The sequence below is a fragment of the Oncorhynchus tshawytscha genome, linkage group LG05 (genome assembly GCF_018296145.1).
Source record: "Oncorhynchus tshawytscha isolate Ot180627B linkage group LG05, Otsh_v2.0, whole genome shotgun sequence".
Lineage (NCBI taxonomy): Eukaryota > Metazoa > Chordata > Actinopteri > Salmoniformes > Salmonidae > Oncorhynchus > Oncorhynchus tshawytscha.
In genome coordinates, this window is record NC_056433.1 from 18,993,954 (window position 1) to 19,008,611 (window position 14,658).

Here is a 14,658-nt window from a genome sequence, read left to right on the forward strand (position 1 = left end):
CCCCTGCTGTACCATGTGTCACTCTGCCCTCTCTCCACCCTGCTGTACCATGTGTCACTCTGCCCTCTCTCCTCCCTGCTGTACCATGTGTCACTCTGCCCTCTCTCCTCCCTGCTGTACCATGTCTCACTCTGCCCTCTCTCCTCCCTGCTGTACCATGTGTCACTCTGCCCTCTCTCCTCCCTGCTGTACCATGTCTCACTCTGCCCTCTCTCCTCCCTGCTGTACCATGTCTCACTCTGCCCTCTCTCCTCCCTGCTGTACCATGTCTCACTCTGCCCTCTCTCCTCCCTGCTGTACCATGTCTCACTCTGCTCTCTCTCCTTCCTGCTGTACCGTGTCTCACTCTGCCCTCTCTCCTCTCTCCTCCCTGCTGTACCATGTCTCACTCTGCCCTCTCTCCTCCCTGCTGTACCATGTGTCACTCTGCCCTCTCTCCTCCCTGCTGTACCATGTGTCACTCTGCCCTCTCTCCTTCCTGCTGTACCATGTCTCACTCTGCTCTCTCTCTTCTCTCCTCCCTGCTGTACCATGTCTCACTCTGCTCTCTCTCCTCTCTGCTGTACCATGTCTCACTCTGCTCTCTCTCCTCTCTGCTATACAGTGTCTCACTCTGCTCTCCCTGCTATACAGTGTCTCACACTGCTCTCTCTCCTCCCTGCTATACAGTGTCTCACTCTGCTCTCCCTGCTGTACTGTGTCTCACTCTGCCCTCTCTGCTGTACCATGTCTCACTCTGCTCTTTCTCCTCTCTCCTCCCTGCTGAACCATGTCTCACTCTGCTCTCTCCTCCCTGCTGTACCTTGTCTCACTCTGCTTTCTCTCCTTCCTGCTGTACCTTGTCTCACTCTGCTCTCTCTCTCTCTCTCCTTCCTGCTGTACCTTGTCTCACTCTGCTTTCTCTCCTCTCTCCTTCCTGCTGTACCTTGTCTCACTCTGCTTTCTCTCCTTCCTGCTGTACTGTGTCTCACTCTGCTTTCTCCTTCCTGCTGTACCTTGTCTCACTCTGCTTTCTCTCCTCTCTCCTCCCTGCTGTACCGTGTCTCACTCTGCTTTCTCTCCTCTCTCCTCCCTGCTGTACCGTGTCTCACTCTGCTCTCTCTCCTCTCTGCTATACAGTGTCTCACTCTGCTCTCTCTCCTCCCTGCTATACAGTGTCTCACTCTGCTCTCTCTCCTCTCTGCTATACAGTGTCTCACTCTGCTCTCTCTCCTCTCTGCTGTACAGTGTCTCACTCTGCTCTCTCTCCTCTCTGCTATACAGTGTCTCACTCTGCTCTCTCTCCTCTCTCCTCCCTGCTGTACCTTGTCTCACTCTGCTTTCTCTCCTCTCTCCTCCCTGCTGTACCTTGTCTCACTCTGCTTTCTCTCCTTCCTGCTGTACCTTGTCTCACTCTGCCCTCTCTCCTCTCTCCTCCCTGCTGTACCATGTCTCACTCTGCTCTTTCTCCTCTCTCCTCCCTGCTGTACCATGTCTCACTCTGCTCTCTCTCTCCTCCCTGCTGAACCATGTCTCACTCTGCTCTCTCCTCCCTGCTGTACCATGTCTCACTCTCCTCTCTCCTCCCTGCTGTACCATGTCTCACTCTGCTCTCTCCTCCCTGCTGTACCATGTCTCACTCTGCTCTCTCCTCCCTGCTGTACCATGTCTCACTCTGCTCTCTCCTCCCTGCTGTACCATGTCTCACTCTGCTCTCTCCTCCCTGCTGAACCATGTCTCACTCTGCTCTCTCCTCCCTGCTGTACCATGTCTCACTCTGCTCTCTCCTCCCTGCTGAACCATGTCTCACTCTGCTCTCTCCTCCCTGCTGAACCATGTCTCACTCTGCTCTCTCCTCCCTGCTGAACCATGTCTCACTCTGCTCTCCTCCCTGCTGAACCATGTCTCACTCTGCTCTCTCCTCCCTGCTGTACCATGTCTCACTCTGCTCTCTCCTCCCTGCTGAACCATGTCTCACTCTGCTCTCTCCTCCCTGCTGAACCATGTCTCACTCTGCTCTCTCCTCCCTGCTGAACCATGTCTCACTCTGCTCTCCCTGCTATACCATGTCTCACTCTGCTCTCTCCTCCCTGCTATACCGTGTCTCACTCTGCTCTCCCTGCTGTACTGTGTCTCACTCTGCCCTCTCTGCTGTACCATGTCTCACTCTGCTCTTTCTCCTCTCTCCTCCCTGCTGAACCATGTCTCACTCTGCTCTCTCCTCCCTGCTGTACCATGTCTCACTCTGCTCTCTCCTCCCTGCTGTACCATGTCTCACTCTGCTCTCTCCTCCCTGCTGTACCATGTCTCACTCTGCTCTTTCTGCTCTCTCCTCCCTGCTGAACCATGTCTCACTCTGCTCTCTCCTCCCTGCTGTACCATGTCTCACTCTGCCCTCTCTCCTCTCTCCTCCCTGCTGAACCATGTCTCACTCTGCTCTCTCCTCCCTGCTGTACCATGTCTCACTCTGCTCTCTCTCCTCTCTCCTCCCTGCTGTACCATGTCTCACTCTGCTCTTTCTCCTCTCTCCTCCCTGCTGTACCATGTCTCACTCTGCTCTTTCTCCTCTCTCCTCCCTGCTGTACCATGTCTCACTCTGCCCTTTCTCCTCTCTCCTCCCTGCTGTACCATGTCTCACTCTGCCCTCTCTCCTCTCTCCTCCCTGCTGAACCATGTCTCACTCTGCTCTCTCCTCCCTGCTGTACCATGTCTCACTCTGCTCTCTCCTCCCTGCTGTACCATGTCTCACTCTGCTCTTTCTGCTCTCTCCTCCCTGCTGTACCATGTCTCACTCTGCTCTCTCCTCCCTGCTGTACCATGTCTCACTCTGCCCTCTCTCCTCCCTGCTGTACCATGTCTCACTCTGCTCTCTCTGCTTCCTGCTGTACCATGTCTCACTCTGCTCTCTCCTCCCTGCTGTACCGTGTGTCTCACTCTGCTCTCTCTCCCTCTTTTCTCCATGCAGTACCGTGTGGAGTCCATGATGCTGCGTGTGGCCAAGCCCATGAACTACATCTCTGTTACGCCCAGCATACAACAGAGAGCCCAGCAGAGGGCGCCACAGTGCATCCCACTGGTCATGGAGCCTGAGTCGCGCTTCTACAGCAACTCTGTGGTGGTGCTGGACTTCCAGTCGCTCTACCCCTCCATCGCCATCGCCTACAACTACTGCTACTCTACCTGCCTGGGCCACGTGGAGAGTATGGGAACGTAAGGGACAACGCCTAGATAGAGACACACACCAAGCATGCATGCACGCTTACACTACACACGTTCTTATCATTCTGATAGGTTAAGATGTGAGTCAAGGTACAGAGACCAACCACTGTGAGTTGTTTCAGGGCCGATGAGTTTAAGTTTGGCTGCACCTCCCTGAGGGTTCCCCCAGAGCTCCTCTATCAACTCCGCAATGACATCACCGTCTCTCCCAACGGCATTGCCTTTGTCAAGGTACAACTAGTCCTCTGATACTGTCATGTGATTAACATTCACTTTTTCTTCTGGAGTCGGCGGGTTTTTGATCGAACAAACGACAAACTATCATGTCTCTTCTAAGACGGAACTGTGCGTGTGTGCCTGTGTGTCCTCTCCGTCCAGCCCACGGTGAGGAAGGGGGTCCTGCCCAGCATGTTGGAGGAGATACTGAATACGCGGTTCATGGTGAAGCGTTCCATGAAGACCTACAAGCAGGATAAGACCCTGATGAGGCTGCTGGACGCCAGGCAGCTGGGACTCAAGCTCATCGCCAACGGCTATGCAGCCGCCAACTGCTCTGGACGCATGCCCAGCGTAGAGGTGAGGGGCCTGGGGTTCACACACACGGTCTGCCTCACTCACCAAAATCTGACTGTTAACTGTTTCTCTCCTGTTCTTGTTTGTGTTGTAAACGTTTGAGCTGTGAAAATCATTTCCTCTTAAAAGGATAATATACACTGATTGGTCAGTTTATATTAGGTACACCCATCTAGTACCTATCTTGAGTCGGACCCCCTTTTGCCTCCAGAACAGCCTGAATACTTTGGGCATAAAAACGTTGCTCAATTGGTATCTTGGGACCTAACGTGTGCCAGGAAAACATTCCCTACACCACCGCCACCAGCCTGTACCGTTGACACCAGGCAGGATGGGGCCATGGACTCAAACTGCTTACGCCAAATCCTGACTCTGCCATCAGCATGACTCAACAGGAACCAAGATATGTCGGACCAGGCAATGTTTTTCCACTCCTCAGTTGTCCAGTGTTGGTGATGGCGTGCCCACTGGAGCCACTTCTTCTTGTTTCTAGCTGATAGGTGTGGAACCCAGTGTGGTCGTCTGCTGCAATAGCCCATTCGTAACAAGGTTCCACGAGTTGTGTTCTGAGAAGCCGTTCTGCACTCCACTGTTGTACTGCGCCATTATTTGCCTGTTTGTGACCCGCCTGTTAGCTTGCACGATTCTTGCCATTCTCCTTCAACCTTTCATAAACAAACTGTTTTCATCCACAGGACTGCCGCTGACTGGATGTTTATTGTTTATTGCACCATTCTCTGTAAACCCCTAGACAGTGTCGTGCGTGAAAAGCCCAGGAGGCCAGACGATCATACCGCGCTCAAAGTCACTTAGGTAACTTGTTTTGCCCATTCTAACGTTCAATCGAACAGTAACTGAATGCCTCGATGCCTGCTTTATATAGCAAGCCACGGCCACGTGACTCACTGTCTGTAGGAGCGAACCCTTTTTGTGAATGAGGTGGTGTACCTAATAAACTGGCCTCAGTGTATACGTAATCAATCTAAATCACTGTTTCTAGATTCAACGTGGTACAGTTTGTCTCCTTTTCTTCTCCCTCCCATCAGTTGTTAGCTGGGTTTGTATTAACCTTAGCTGAAAGCTTTTTTCTCATGGTTATCTTTCCCCCTGTATGGTGTCGGTAGGTTGGTGACAGTATTGTCCACAAGGCCAGGGAGACCCTGGAGAGAGCCATCAAGCTGGTCAACGACACCAAGAAATGGGGAGCCCACGTTGTGTACGGGGACACAGACAGGTAAGGGATGAGATTTAGAGAATGAATCATCAGGTATTGTATCGTCTGGTTTTTCTGACTCTTTTACTCTCTGCTTGTCTCTTTCAGCATGTTTGTCCTGCTAAAGGGAGCAACTAAAGAGCAGGCCTTCATGATCGGCAACGAGATCGCAGAGGCAGTGACTGCTACCAACCCTAAGCCTGTCAAGCTGAAGTTTGAGAAGGTACAGTCTCTGCTCGGTATGAAGTTTCTAGACTGGCTGGCTGTGTCAGTCTATTTACAGTGTGTCTTATTCAATCAACAGCCCTCACAACCATGATTTGCTACTACTCAGTGTGAATTAGGTTGCATTGACATTGTGTGTGGTATTTGTTTGAGTCTGTGCATTAATTACAGAACCATTACTTTAATCCTGTGTGTGTGTGTGTGATCCCAGGTGTACCTGCCGTGCGTGCTCCAGACAAAGAAGCGCTACGTGGGCTACATGTACGAGAGCCTGGACCAGAAGGACCCCGTGTTCCACGCCAAGGGGATCGAAACAGTGCACCGAGACGGATGCCCTGCTGTTTCCAAGGTAACCGGCAACATTTGACTATTTCTGCCTGCTCTCTCACTCTGTCTACACCCTTCACAGTCACGCCAGATGTATATTAGCAGCCCGTGCTGAGACTAATACACAGATAGGAATGGGAGAAAGGATTTATTTTTAAAACAGTCCTTGCTCAAATATGTTCTATGGTAGCAGTGACCCTGGTCGATGTATAGAATATAGACTGGTGTGAGACCTCCCCGTCTCCATAGATTTTGGAGCGTTCCATCAAGCTGCTGTTTGAGACGCGGGACATCAGCCAGGTGAAGCAGTTTGTGCAGCGTCAGTGTGGGAAGGTGCTGGAGGCCAAGGCCAGCATGCAGGACCTGACCTTCGCTAAGGAGTACAGGGGTAGCAGCTCCTACCGGCCAGGGACCTGCATCCCTGCTCTGGAGCTCACCAGGTACACCAACAACACGCCGCCTGAGGGGAGGGTGGTCCTAGTGTTTATGACAGGATACTGTCTGAATTACGGTAACAGTAGCATCATTGAGAAATATTGTGTGGGCATGTGTGTGTATGTGGGCCGACGTGTGTGTGAGAGACCTCCCTCTCGTCTGCCTGCTTGCTCTTTGTGAAGCCACTTACTGATTTCCCAGAATTCCCATTGTCTGCCTGCACTACAACCGGCCTAGCTCAGTGTACTGTACCTGAGACAGTTGCTTAGCAACCCAGCCCTAATGGGTGGAAAAATATGATTTCAGATGGTTTAAGCGGGGAATGTTCAGCGTGATTCATGAAGATTAGCTATGTTACAATTTATTACAGTCATTTATCTTGCTGCAGTACAAAACAAGGAATCAAATGCAGAATGTTTCATTCGTATATGTTCCCTTTTGAAGAAAAATATACAAATGTGATCATTTTAAAATCTGAATACTGCATGTGTGGTCCTACACCACAATATGGATATAACTGCACATATCAAGGGGGCTAGATAAGCAGGAACCAGCCATTCCTTTACTGTCTTGACCCCCCAGGCGTATGATGGCCTATGACCGGCGCCTGGAGCCGCGGGCGGGCGAGAGGGTGCCCTACGTGATTGTGTACGGGAGGCCGGGTGTGCCCCTCATCCAGCTGGTGCGGCGGCCCCTGGAGGTGCTGCAGGACCCGAATCTGCGCCTCAACGCCACCTACTACATCACCAAGCAGATCCTGCCCCCGCTGCAGCGCATCTTCCAGCTCATTGGCGTGGACGTGCTCAGCTGGTACCAGGAGATCCCCAGGGTGAGGCTATGAAAGAGATGCAGATGAAGGGGTGGGCCATCTGCTCTAAAAGTTAGTTACTGGGATTCATTAAACTGATGGACTGATTAAACGATTGATGTTTGTTGACACACACAGACATAGTGATTTTGAAAGCTTTGTCCAGACGGACAACAAAAGACATGTCAGAAATTGAATGAGACTCATCCAATGCCCAAGTCATTTAGAGGCACTGCCTTTTTGAGATGCCAACGCTGCCATCTAGTGGTGAATTGTGTATAGGACATGCTCATTTCATGCTGTTGTCTTGGTAGCCTGCTTCAGACTAAAGCACAAAGGGACATAGCTCTTAGAGGATATGACAGTCTTGATGATAAATACATTTATGTGATTGATGACCACTTTTCTATTATAGTCCAGCCCATGGCTCGAAACATGTCCTCTCTGTTCAGGTCCAGAAGGCATCGTGCTCCACCGTGGCTGAGAGGAAGGGGACCATCTCCCAGTACTTCACCACGCTGCACTGTCCTGTGTGTGACGAGCTTACCCAGTTAGGGGTGTGTACCAGCTGCCGGGGCGAGCCCCAACGCGTGGCCATCAATCTCAACCAGGACATGCGGCTGTGGGAGAGCCAGCAAGATCAGCTGCTACAGGTTAGCAGGCGGGGGGCAGGACATCACTGGGAAGCTACCACAGGATGCAGATATTTTAAAGCTCATTTGAGTTTTTCTAAAAAGATAAGAGTAGAGCGAGAGAGCCAAGCTTAGAATTGTATTTTTAACACTGTGATTGAACTAGCTTTAACGATTCATTAGTGTTAAACTCCATTAACCAGCCTCCTGTTTTCCATTGGTCCAGATCTGTAGGAACTGTAGTGGCAGTGTGGAGCGGCAGGTTCTGTGTGTGTCTCTGGACTGTCCTGTGCTCTACAAGCTGTCCCGGGTCAACAGACAGCTCTCCAAGGTGCCCTACCTCCGACAGCTCCTGGAGCAGTTCTGATTCTGATCACGTTCTGGCCCACTGCTCTGCTATTCTGGTGCTAAACCACCGCTGTCTCATCCGGCTCAGTGTTTCCTTGTCTTTTCCTTTTAAATGGTGCTTTGATTTGTTCTCACTCGCTGCTATTGGTTGGTTGTGCGTGAAGCTGATGTTTTTTCTTCAGATGGTCTCGTCTGTATCATAACGATGGCATTGACTCTGATCGAAGAGGACCTTACCGTTTTATTCTGAACTCGCAAGTCTGAACGGTATTCCTAAGATTGACTAAAGAAACCACTAACTTCATTTCCCTTTTTATATCAAATAGCATTTTAGAAATAGTTATTGTACATCTGCCCATCTGACTTCTCTCTGCATCAGCATTAAAAAAGGAAAGCTCTAATCACAGTGGACAAATCAACTAGCTATTTTTTATCCATTCTGTTTGTGTGCCATGGTAATGTTTTTTTCCCGCCTCGATTTGTATTTATGTCCATTTTGGCAAAGCATAATCCTTATACTCCGAGACACTGATGCCTATCAAAAGAGGATGGGGAGTATTCATTTCAGTTTTTACTTCTGGGACTGTTGCAATACTGTATTTTGATCATTTATGGCAAGAGTATATTATTTCCTTAAGCTTCTTTTTTTTTAATGCTTTCTCCATGTTAACAGCATATTTCATCTAACGATGTCAAGATGGATTCTATTGTTTCCCAAATCAACTATACACAGGATCTGTGGATTTGTATAAATGTAAAAAGAAAAATATGTAGGAAATGTTAGTTTTTTTTTTTTTTAATGGACATTACTGTGGCTGCAGGTTGACGATTGGTTTAATAAAACTCCATGTATTAGTATTTTGTCATGGTTGTGATTTCCATTGTTTTAATAGAACAATTCAGAGATTGATCAAGTTATTAGCACAAAGATCACACATCTGAATGAAAAACTACAACTGATCACTGCACAACACTTCTAAATGATTTTCTAAAATATATTTTTTTGTTGCAGAAAACAAACTTCATTCAAAGGTCTGACAAACATAATTCATAGTCAGGCCACATTGGTGGCTAACATCTTATCTTTAACTGCTGAGAATTCACATATTACTAAATATGAATGACAAAGAAAATTACATCCAAGATATCTAAAGGAACCTATTTTCAGTGTTACGTTGGTGATTCTTCAGTATTCATTACCAGCAACCGTTGTAAGAGGCCTAACTTTCCCCCTAAACACAGCCTCAAATAACGTAGTAGACAAACTGTGGGGTAAATCCGTAGTATCAAACATTTTGGGCTCTATTCAATCCATATCGCGGGAAGTTCAGCGTTAAAGTCATGATTGAAATTTAAAGGCAATGTTCCCGCGTTAGCGAAGGCTGCATTCACGGTAAACGCTGCATATGTCGGGACCATCGGAAATGACCTTGGCATTTCTATTGCGCAATCTGTAAAGCTTCAGCGATCCAGATTAAATAGAGCCCTTACATGTGAGTGTTAACAAGCCAAAGAAGCACATGACAAACAACCAGACATTAACAAACAAGTTTCTCGAGAGAAGGAGACATGGCTCTTGTAGAATACTAATATATGAAGTACTTATTGTAATGTCTTTACAGCACTCATGGTGCATTTCACACCCAGACTAGAACCCCTAGGCGTGATTCATTCCGATTGCACTTCGTGACTGCCACTAAAAAGTTAATTTCCGATTTAGCTGACATATGCAGCATTTACTGTGAATGCGGTCTCCGCGAACGAGGGAACAATGCCTTTAAAAGGACCATTGCGGACAAAACGCAATTGGATTGAATCCCAGGTTTAGGGCTCTTCAATGTGTATCGCTGAAGCGTTACCGATTGCGCACTAGAAATGTCAAAGTACTTTTGGATTGAGCTGATTTATGCAGCGTTTACCGTGAATGTATTCTCTGCTAATGCGGGAACATTGCCTTTAAATTTCAATCAATTTCCACAATATGGTTTGAATAAAGCCCCTAGTCCCTCTTTTCCCGGTCTAGGGAAAGCAGCTTTTTCTGTCGGGGTGAGTCCCCCAGCAGAGCGGGAGAGTCTGAAAAAGAGGTCCCAACTGTGGGCTCTAGGGACTGGGCAGTAGAGGGGACAGATGTGGCACTGATGTCGCCTGATGTCCCCGTAACATCAGGTGGTGGGAGCCCTTTGTTAGGAGGTGACAACGCTTTATTAGGAGATAAAGAGAGCGCTTTATTAGGAGATAAAGAGAGCGCTTTATTAGGAGATAACAATGCTTTATTCGGAGAGTTTATAAGGCTGGCGTCATCCATCTCGATTACCTCAAAGTCGGCGTCATTCCACTGGTCTGCCTCGTCATCCTCCTGCTGCTCCTCTTCCTCATCATTGGCTCCTGAGTCCAGCAGGCCTTGGCGGTACTCACTGTCGTCGGGCTCCTTGCGGCCCCTGATGCGGGGTGTCCTGCTGGGGCCGCTGGGGGACGAGGCCAGCCAGAACATGAAGGGGAAGAGGATGGAGGTCATTGTGGCGGTGGCCAGGGTCAGGTACATCAACAGGGGGTGACCATGGATCCTCCCCAGCAGGAAGCCCATCAGAGCGGGCAGGACCATCTCCCCCAGGGCTGCCCCCACCACGAAAACTGCCGCCGAGCTCCCCGTCACTGTGGTGTACTGCTCCACCCAGGAGATCCCACTGGGGAAAGTGGTCGACATGGAGGCACCATAGACACCAGTGCAGATCCACAGGGCCACCCTGTTAGTGCTGAAGAGGGTGAGGAACAGGGAGGACAGGGTGCAGCCCACCAGGCTCAGTAGGATCATGGTGCCTGGGTGCATGCAGGACACAAAGAAGATGGCCAGGCCACGGCCGGCAGCGAACGTCCCCCAGAACAGGGAGTTGAGCCCTGCTGCCTGGGCCTCGTCCATATGGATATAATCCTTAGCATAGGTGAAGATAAAGGAGCCGTACGCCACCTCGGCCCCCACGTACCAGAAGAAGAAGACAAAGAGCATGGCGATGAGTGCGTTGTGATGCTTTGACACCAGGTGCTTCCCTGAGGGGGTCTGTGCCCTGCCCTGAGGGGGCCTGTGGCGGGCATAGAGGATGAAGAAGAGGAGGGAGATTAACAGGATGAAACCACTGATCACAATGTAGGCCCACATGGACTTGAGGGTGCTGCTACTGAGGACATAGCGTTTGGGTTCATAAGTGGACTGTGTTTGGAACACATCGTCTGTGACAGGTGGGGAGGTCAATGTTACCGGCGGGGCTGCCATGCTGCCGTTTGTAGCCACATCCAGCTCCAAGTCTGTTCCAAAGAGCAGCTTGGCGATGATGGGCGAGACGAAGGCCCCTGCGGCGAAGCTGAAGTGCAAGGCCTGCAAGTGAGAGCCAGCCTGATCTCCCCACGTCTGCAAGATCAGGACATTACCACCTGCCAGGGAGGACAGTAAATGGCATCAGAGGCATTCCCTAAGGACCATGTCTTGTACTGTGCAGTAAGTACCTATTTACTATATTAAAGATAGATTGTCTGTTCCTACCTGTATCTAGAAAGCCCATAGAAACTCCAATACTGGACATCAGAGCAGTGAGAAGAAGGGCTGTCTTACAGAAAGGGATTGCAAACATCCCAAACGCTGTGATCAACATGGAAAGGCCTGTGATGAAAATAGTGTTATACAGTGCACCATGCATTGTGGAAAAAGGTTTTGAACACCCACAAAAAACTACCTACAGCATTCTTTGATAAACATACGCGATGCATTTACAGTAAGGCTTTGTGCATACTGTGTAGGCGAATATATATGGAGCAAAAATATAAACGCAACATTCAACTATTTCAAAGATGTTCCTGAGTTACAGTTCATATAAGGAAATCAGTAAATTGAAATACATTTATAAGGTCCTAATTTATGGATTTCTCATGACTGGGCACGTGGTCTGCGGTTGAGGCCTGTTGGACGTACTGCCAAGTTCTTTCTAATGACATTGGAGGCGGCTTATGGTAGCAAAATGAACATTCAATTCTCTGGAAACAGCTCTATTGGTCATTCCTGCAGTCAGGCTGCCAACTCCACGCTCAATCAAAACTTGAGACATCTGTGGCATTGTGTTGTGTGACAACTGCACATTTTAGAGTGGCCTTGTATTGTCCCCAGCACAATGTGCACCATTCTGGCATGGTCTACATGAGTAACCACGTCAGCCCTGAGGAGTATTTCTGTCTGTAATAAAGCCCTTTTGTGGGGAAAACAAACATTCTGATTGGCCCACCCATGGCTGCACCCCTGCCCAATCATGTGAAGTCCATAGATTAGGGCCTAATGATTGTATTTCAATTGACTGATTTCCTTATATGAACTGTAACTCAGTAACATCTTTGAAATTGTAGAATGTTGCGTTTATGGTTTTGTTCAGTATAGCTCCTTGATATGCCACACCTGTCAGGTGGATGGATAATCTTGGCAAATAAGAAATGCTCACGAACAAGTGATGTAAACAAATTTGTGCACAGAATTTAAGAGAAATAAGTGTTTATGGAACATTTCTGGGATCTTTTATTTCAGCTCATGAAACATGGAACCAACTATTTAAAATGTTGCATTTATATTTTTGTTCAGTATAATAATAAATGCCACTAAGCAGATGCTTTTATCCAAAGTGACTTACAATAATGCATGCATACATTTTTCATACGGGTGGCCCTGGCAGACCAACAATCGCGGCATTGTAAGCACCATGCCCTACCAACTGAGCCATATGGGACCACAAACCTTAGAGCTGAAATATAAATGGGAGGTTTTTTTGCCAACGGACATCATTTATTTGTGGTTTGAGTTTCTGTATATTATAATTTGTTAGACATACCCAGCAGAAGAAGGCTGTTCATGCAGTCAAAGAGAATCCCTGACAACACAGAGCCGCCTATATAGCCCATCGAGCGGCCTACGAAGATGTAGGAGATATTGCTGATGTCCTGGTTGACATTGATGGCCAGGTCTTGAAACGTGGGGCCTAAAACAGAGATACTCATCCCCTGGAAGACAGAAATAATCATTTAAAAAACACTTACTAGTATTGTCAAGTATAAGTAAGATACAGCCCTGCCCCTAGTGCAGTTCTCAGGCAAACATTGGTAGCATCTAGGGCCCCATCATTTTCTAGGATACATATATTTTGAACTTTGTGTGGCAACCAATGGTAAAGAATGTAAACATTTTGTTTTCATGTCCCATTCTAAGAAGACAGTTATTCAAAATTGTACATTTGGACAGGTGTCAGGAAGTAAAAGTTCTGAAGTTGAAGAGCCATTTCAAAATGAAATGTTTATCAAACGTCAAAGTGATCAAGGTCAAGTGTAAGCATTAACTCTGAATTGTTAAGGTTAGGGTTAAGTATAGGTATTAACAACGAAATCTTAAGGTTGGGCATTAACTCGGAATGGTTAAGGTTGGGCATAGGCTTTAAACTAAAATCCTCAAAAACAACTTTATCACTGTATTCGAACATGCAATCTTTGGCCCCACAGTTTAGGCATTAACCCCGAATTGTTGAGGCAAGATTTGGCATAGGCTTAAAAGCCTTGAGACATCTATCGCTGTGGTCGAACATGCAACCTTTGGCACCAGAATCATATGCTTTACGCCCATCCCCGTCCAATGCCCTAGCAAATCCGAAACCTACTTGAACATAACAGCGCTCACTGTTGCCCATGGTGGCGGGTTTTAACGTCCTCAGACATGGATGGACTTCGAATACTGACTTGTATCACGGGTGACCTGGCTGGTTTTACAGCCCTGAAATTAAAATTCTGCTCATTCAGGATATAGGCCTAACAAAGCTCATTTTACCTCCACTGAAACAACCACAATCACAGAAATAATGAACTCAAATGAATGCATCTTGGAAAGGCTAAATCTTATTGAATGGGAATACATTGACTTTGTAAAGCTCGTGTACAATAAGATGACGTTTTAAACATTTAAAGACAACCTGCGATTTAGTATTAGCGAATATATGGGGATAGGGACACAAAATCCTAACAATAATTTCCATTTGAACCAAAATATGCTAAACGTTTCTTAAACGGAAGCAAACAGAACGAAACGGGGAGGGACCTACCGGTACCTGCATTTGTCCAACAGAAACTCTCGTTTTGCTCTGTTTGGTTCTTAAACGGTAAACGGTTTACGAAATATAGTAGCTAATTTCAGGGCCTTGATGTTGACAACATTGTCAAATGCAGTCCCTTCTACTTGCCTACTAGGCTAACAACAAGCACTCTTACCAGTCCGAGGAACGATGCACAGAGCGCCATGGTGATGATCCAGCCGCTGCAGCCTCCAGAACCGCTGGCGCTGCTAACTCCACCGATGATTTCAACCTCACCATCGGACCCCGAATTCGAACTCTCCTTCCTCCCTTTCATTACACTCTTCACCCCTCGCCTTGTGTCTTTCCTCTTGTCAAACAGAGTATGTTCCTCTTGGTCATCGTTATTATCATCCTCCTTCATTCTTGCGAAACGAACATGCTTCGTTTTCACAACAGGATCTCTGGCGGCCGAGGCAGACATGGTCGAGCTGTCAAATTATGGCTGCGCTGTATCCTGCTGGTTGGGAAGCTTGCGCCAGTGGCGTTTGGTAAACAAACTGCACGCACTGACCGTTCCTTCAACGACACGTGCTGATATATTTTCGAGTCATTCATTCATTGCATGAAGAATCGGACATGGGGAACGTTGGCTGGGTGGTAAAAGCCGTGGTTCCATATGTCAAGTGTATGACAATATGGACGTCAGCGTACAGGAAGTACTAGTCATATGATTTAAATTATTTCACGAATACAGCGACATCTAGCGATCATACTAGAAATGTGAAATGTTTTCTTTATCGTTATAAATAT

At 47.8% G+C, this 14,658-nt stretch overlaps 2 protein-coding genes across 4 annotated transcripts in view; one reads left to right on the top strand and one right to left on the bottom strand.

The window, feature by feature from the left end:
* The window catches only part of LOC112250062 (DNA polymerase zeta catalytic subunit), a 108,279-nt gene extending 99,662 nt beyond the window's left edge, over nt 1–8,617 (top strand). Inside the window, exons 23-32 of one of the 2 annotated variants that reach the window (XM_024419904.2) lie at nt 2,945–3,189; nt 3,321–3,429; nt 3,577–3,774; nt 4,896–5,005; nt 5,093–5,207; nt 5,421–5,558; nt 5,786–5,976; nt 6,554–6,800; nt 7,232–7,432; nt 7,638–8,617. In XM_024419904.2, the coding sequence (XP_024275672.2) occupies nt 2,945–3,189; nt 3,321–3,429; nt 3,577–3,774; nt 4,896–5,005; nt 5,093–5,207; nt 5,421–5,558; nt 5,786–5,976; nt 6,554–6,800; nt 7,232–7,432; nt 7,638–7,778 (1,695 nt within the window). In that variant the 3' untranslated portion in view covers nt 7,779–8,617. Of the gene's footprint in view, nt 1–2,944; nt 3,190–3,320; nt 3,430–3,576; nt 3,775–4,466; nt 4,585–4,895; nt 5,006–5,092; nt 5,208–5,420; nt 5,559–5,785; nt 5,977–6,553; nt 6,801–7,231; nt 7,433–7,637 lie in introns of those variants that run through there. The other variant, XR_006083380.1, reaches the window with a different exon arrangement.
* Nucleotides 8,618–8,740: 123 nt separating this feature from the next.
* LOC112250063 (sodium-dependent glucose transporter 1) lies at nt 8,741–14,558 on the bottom strand. 2 transcript variants are annotated; one of them, XM_024419906.2, is made up of 5 exons: nt 14,042–14,558; nt 12,622–12,790; nt 11,295–11,411; nt 10,074–11,185; nt 8,741–9,958 (listed from the first exon to the last, which is right to left on the bottom strand). In XM_024419906.2, exons 1-5 carry the CDS (start codon nt 14,327–14,329, stop codon nt 9,860–9,862), a joined length of 1,785 nt encoding a protein of 594 aa, XP_024275674.1. In that variant the 5' UTR covers nt 14,330–14,558; the 3' UTR covers nt 8,741–9,859. The 2 variants fall into 2 exon arrangements, with proteins under 2 accessions (XP_024275674.1, XP_024275673.1); XM_024419905.2 differs by having other exon boundaries at nt 8,741–11,185.
* Nucleotides 14,559–14,658: the final 100 nt, after the last annotated feature.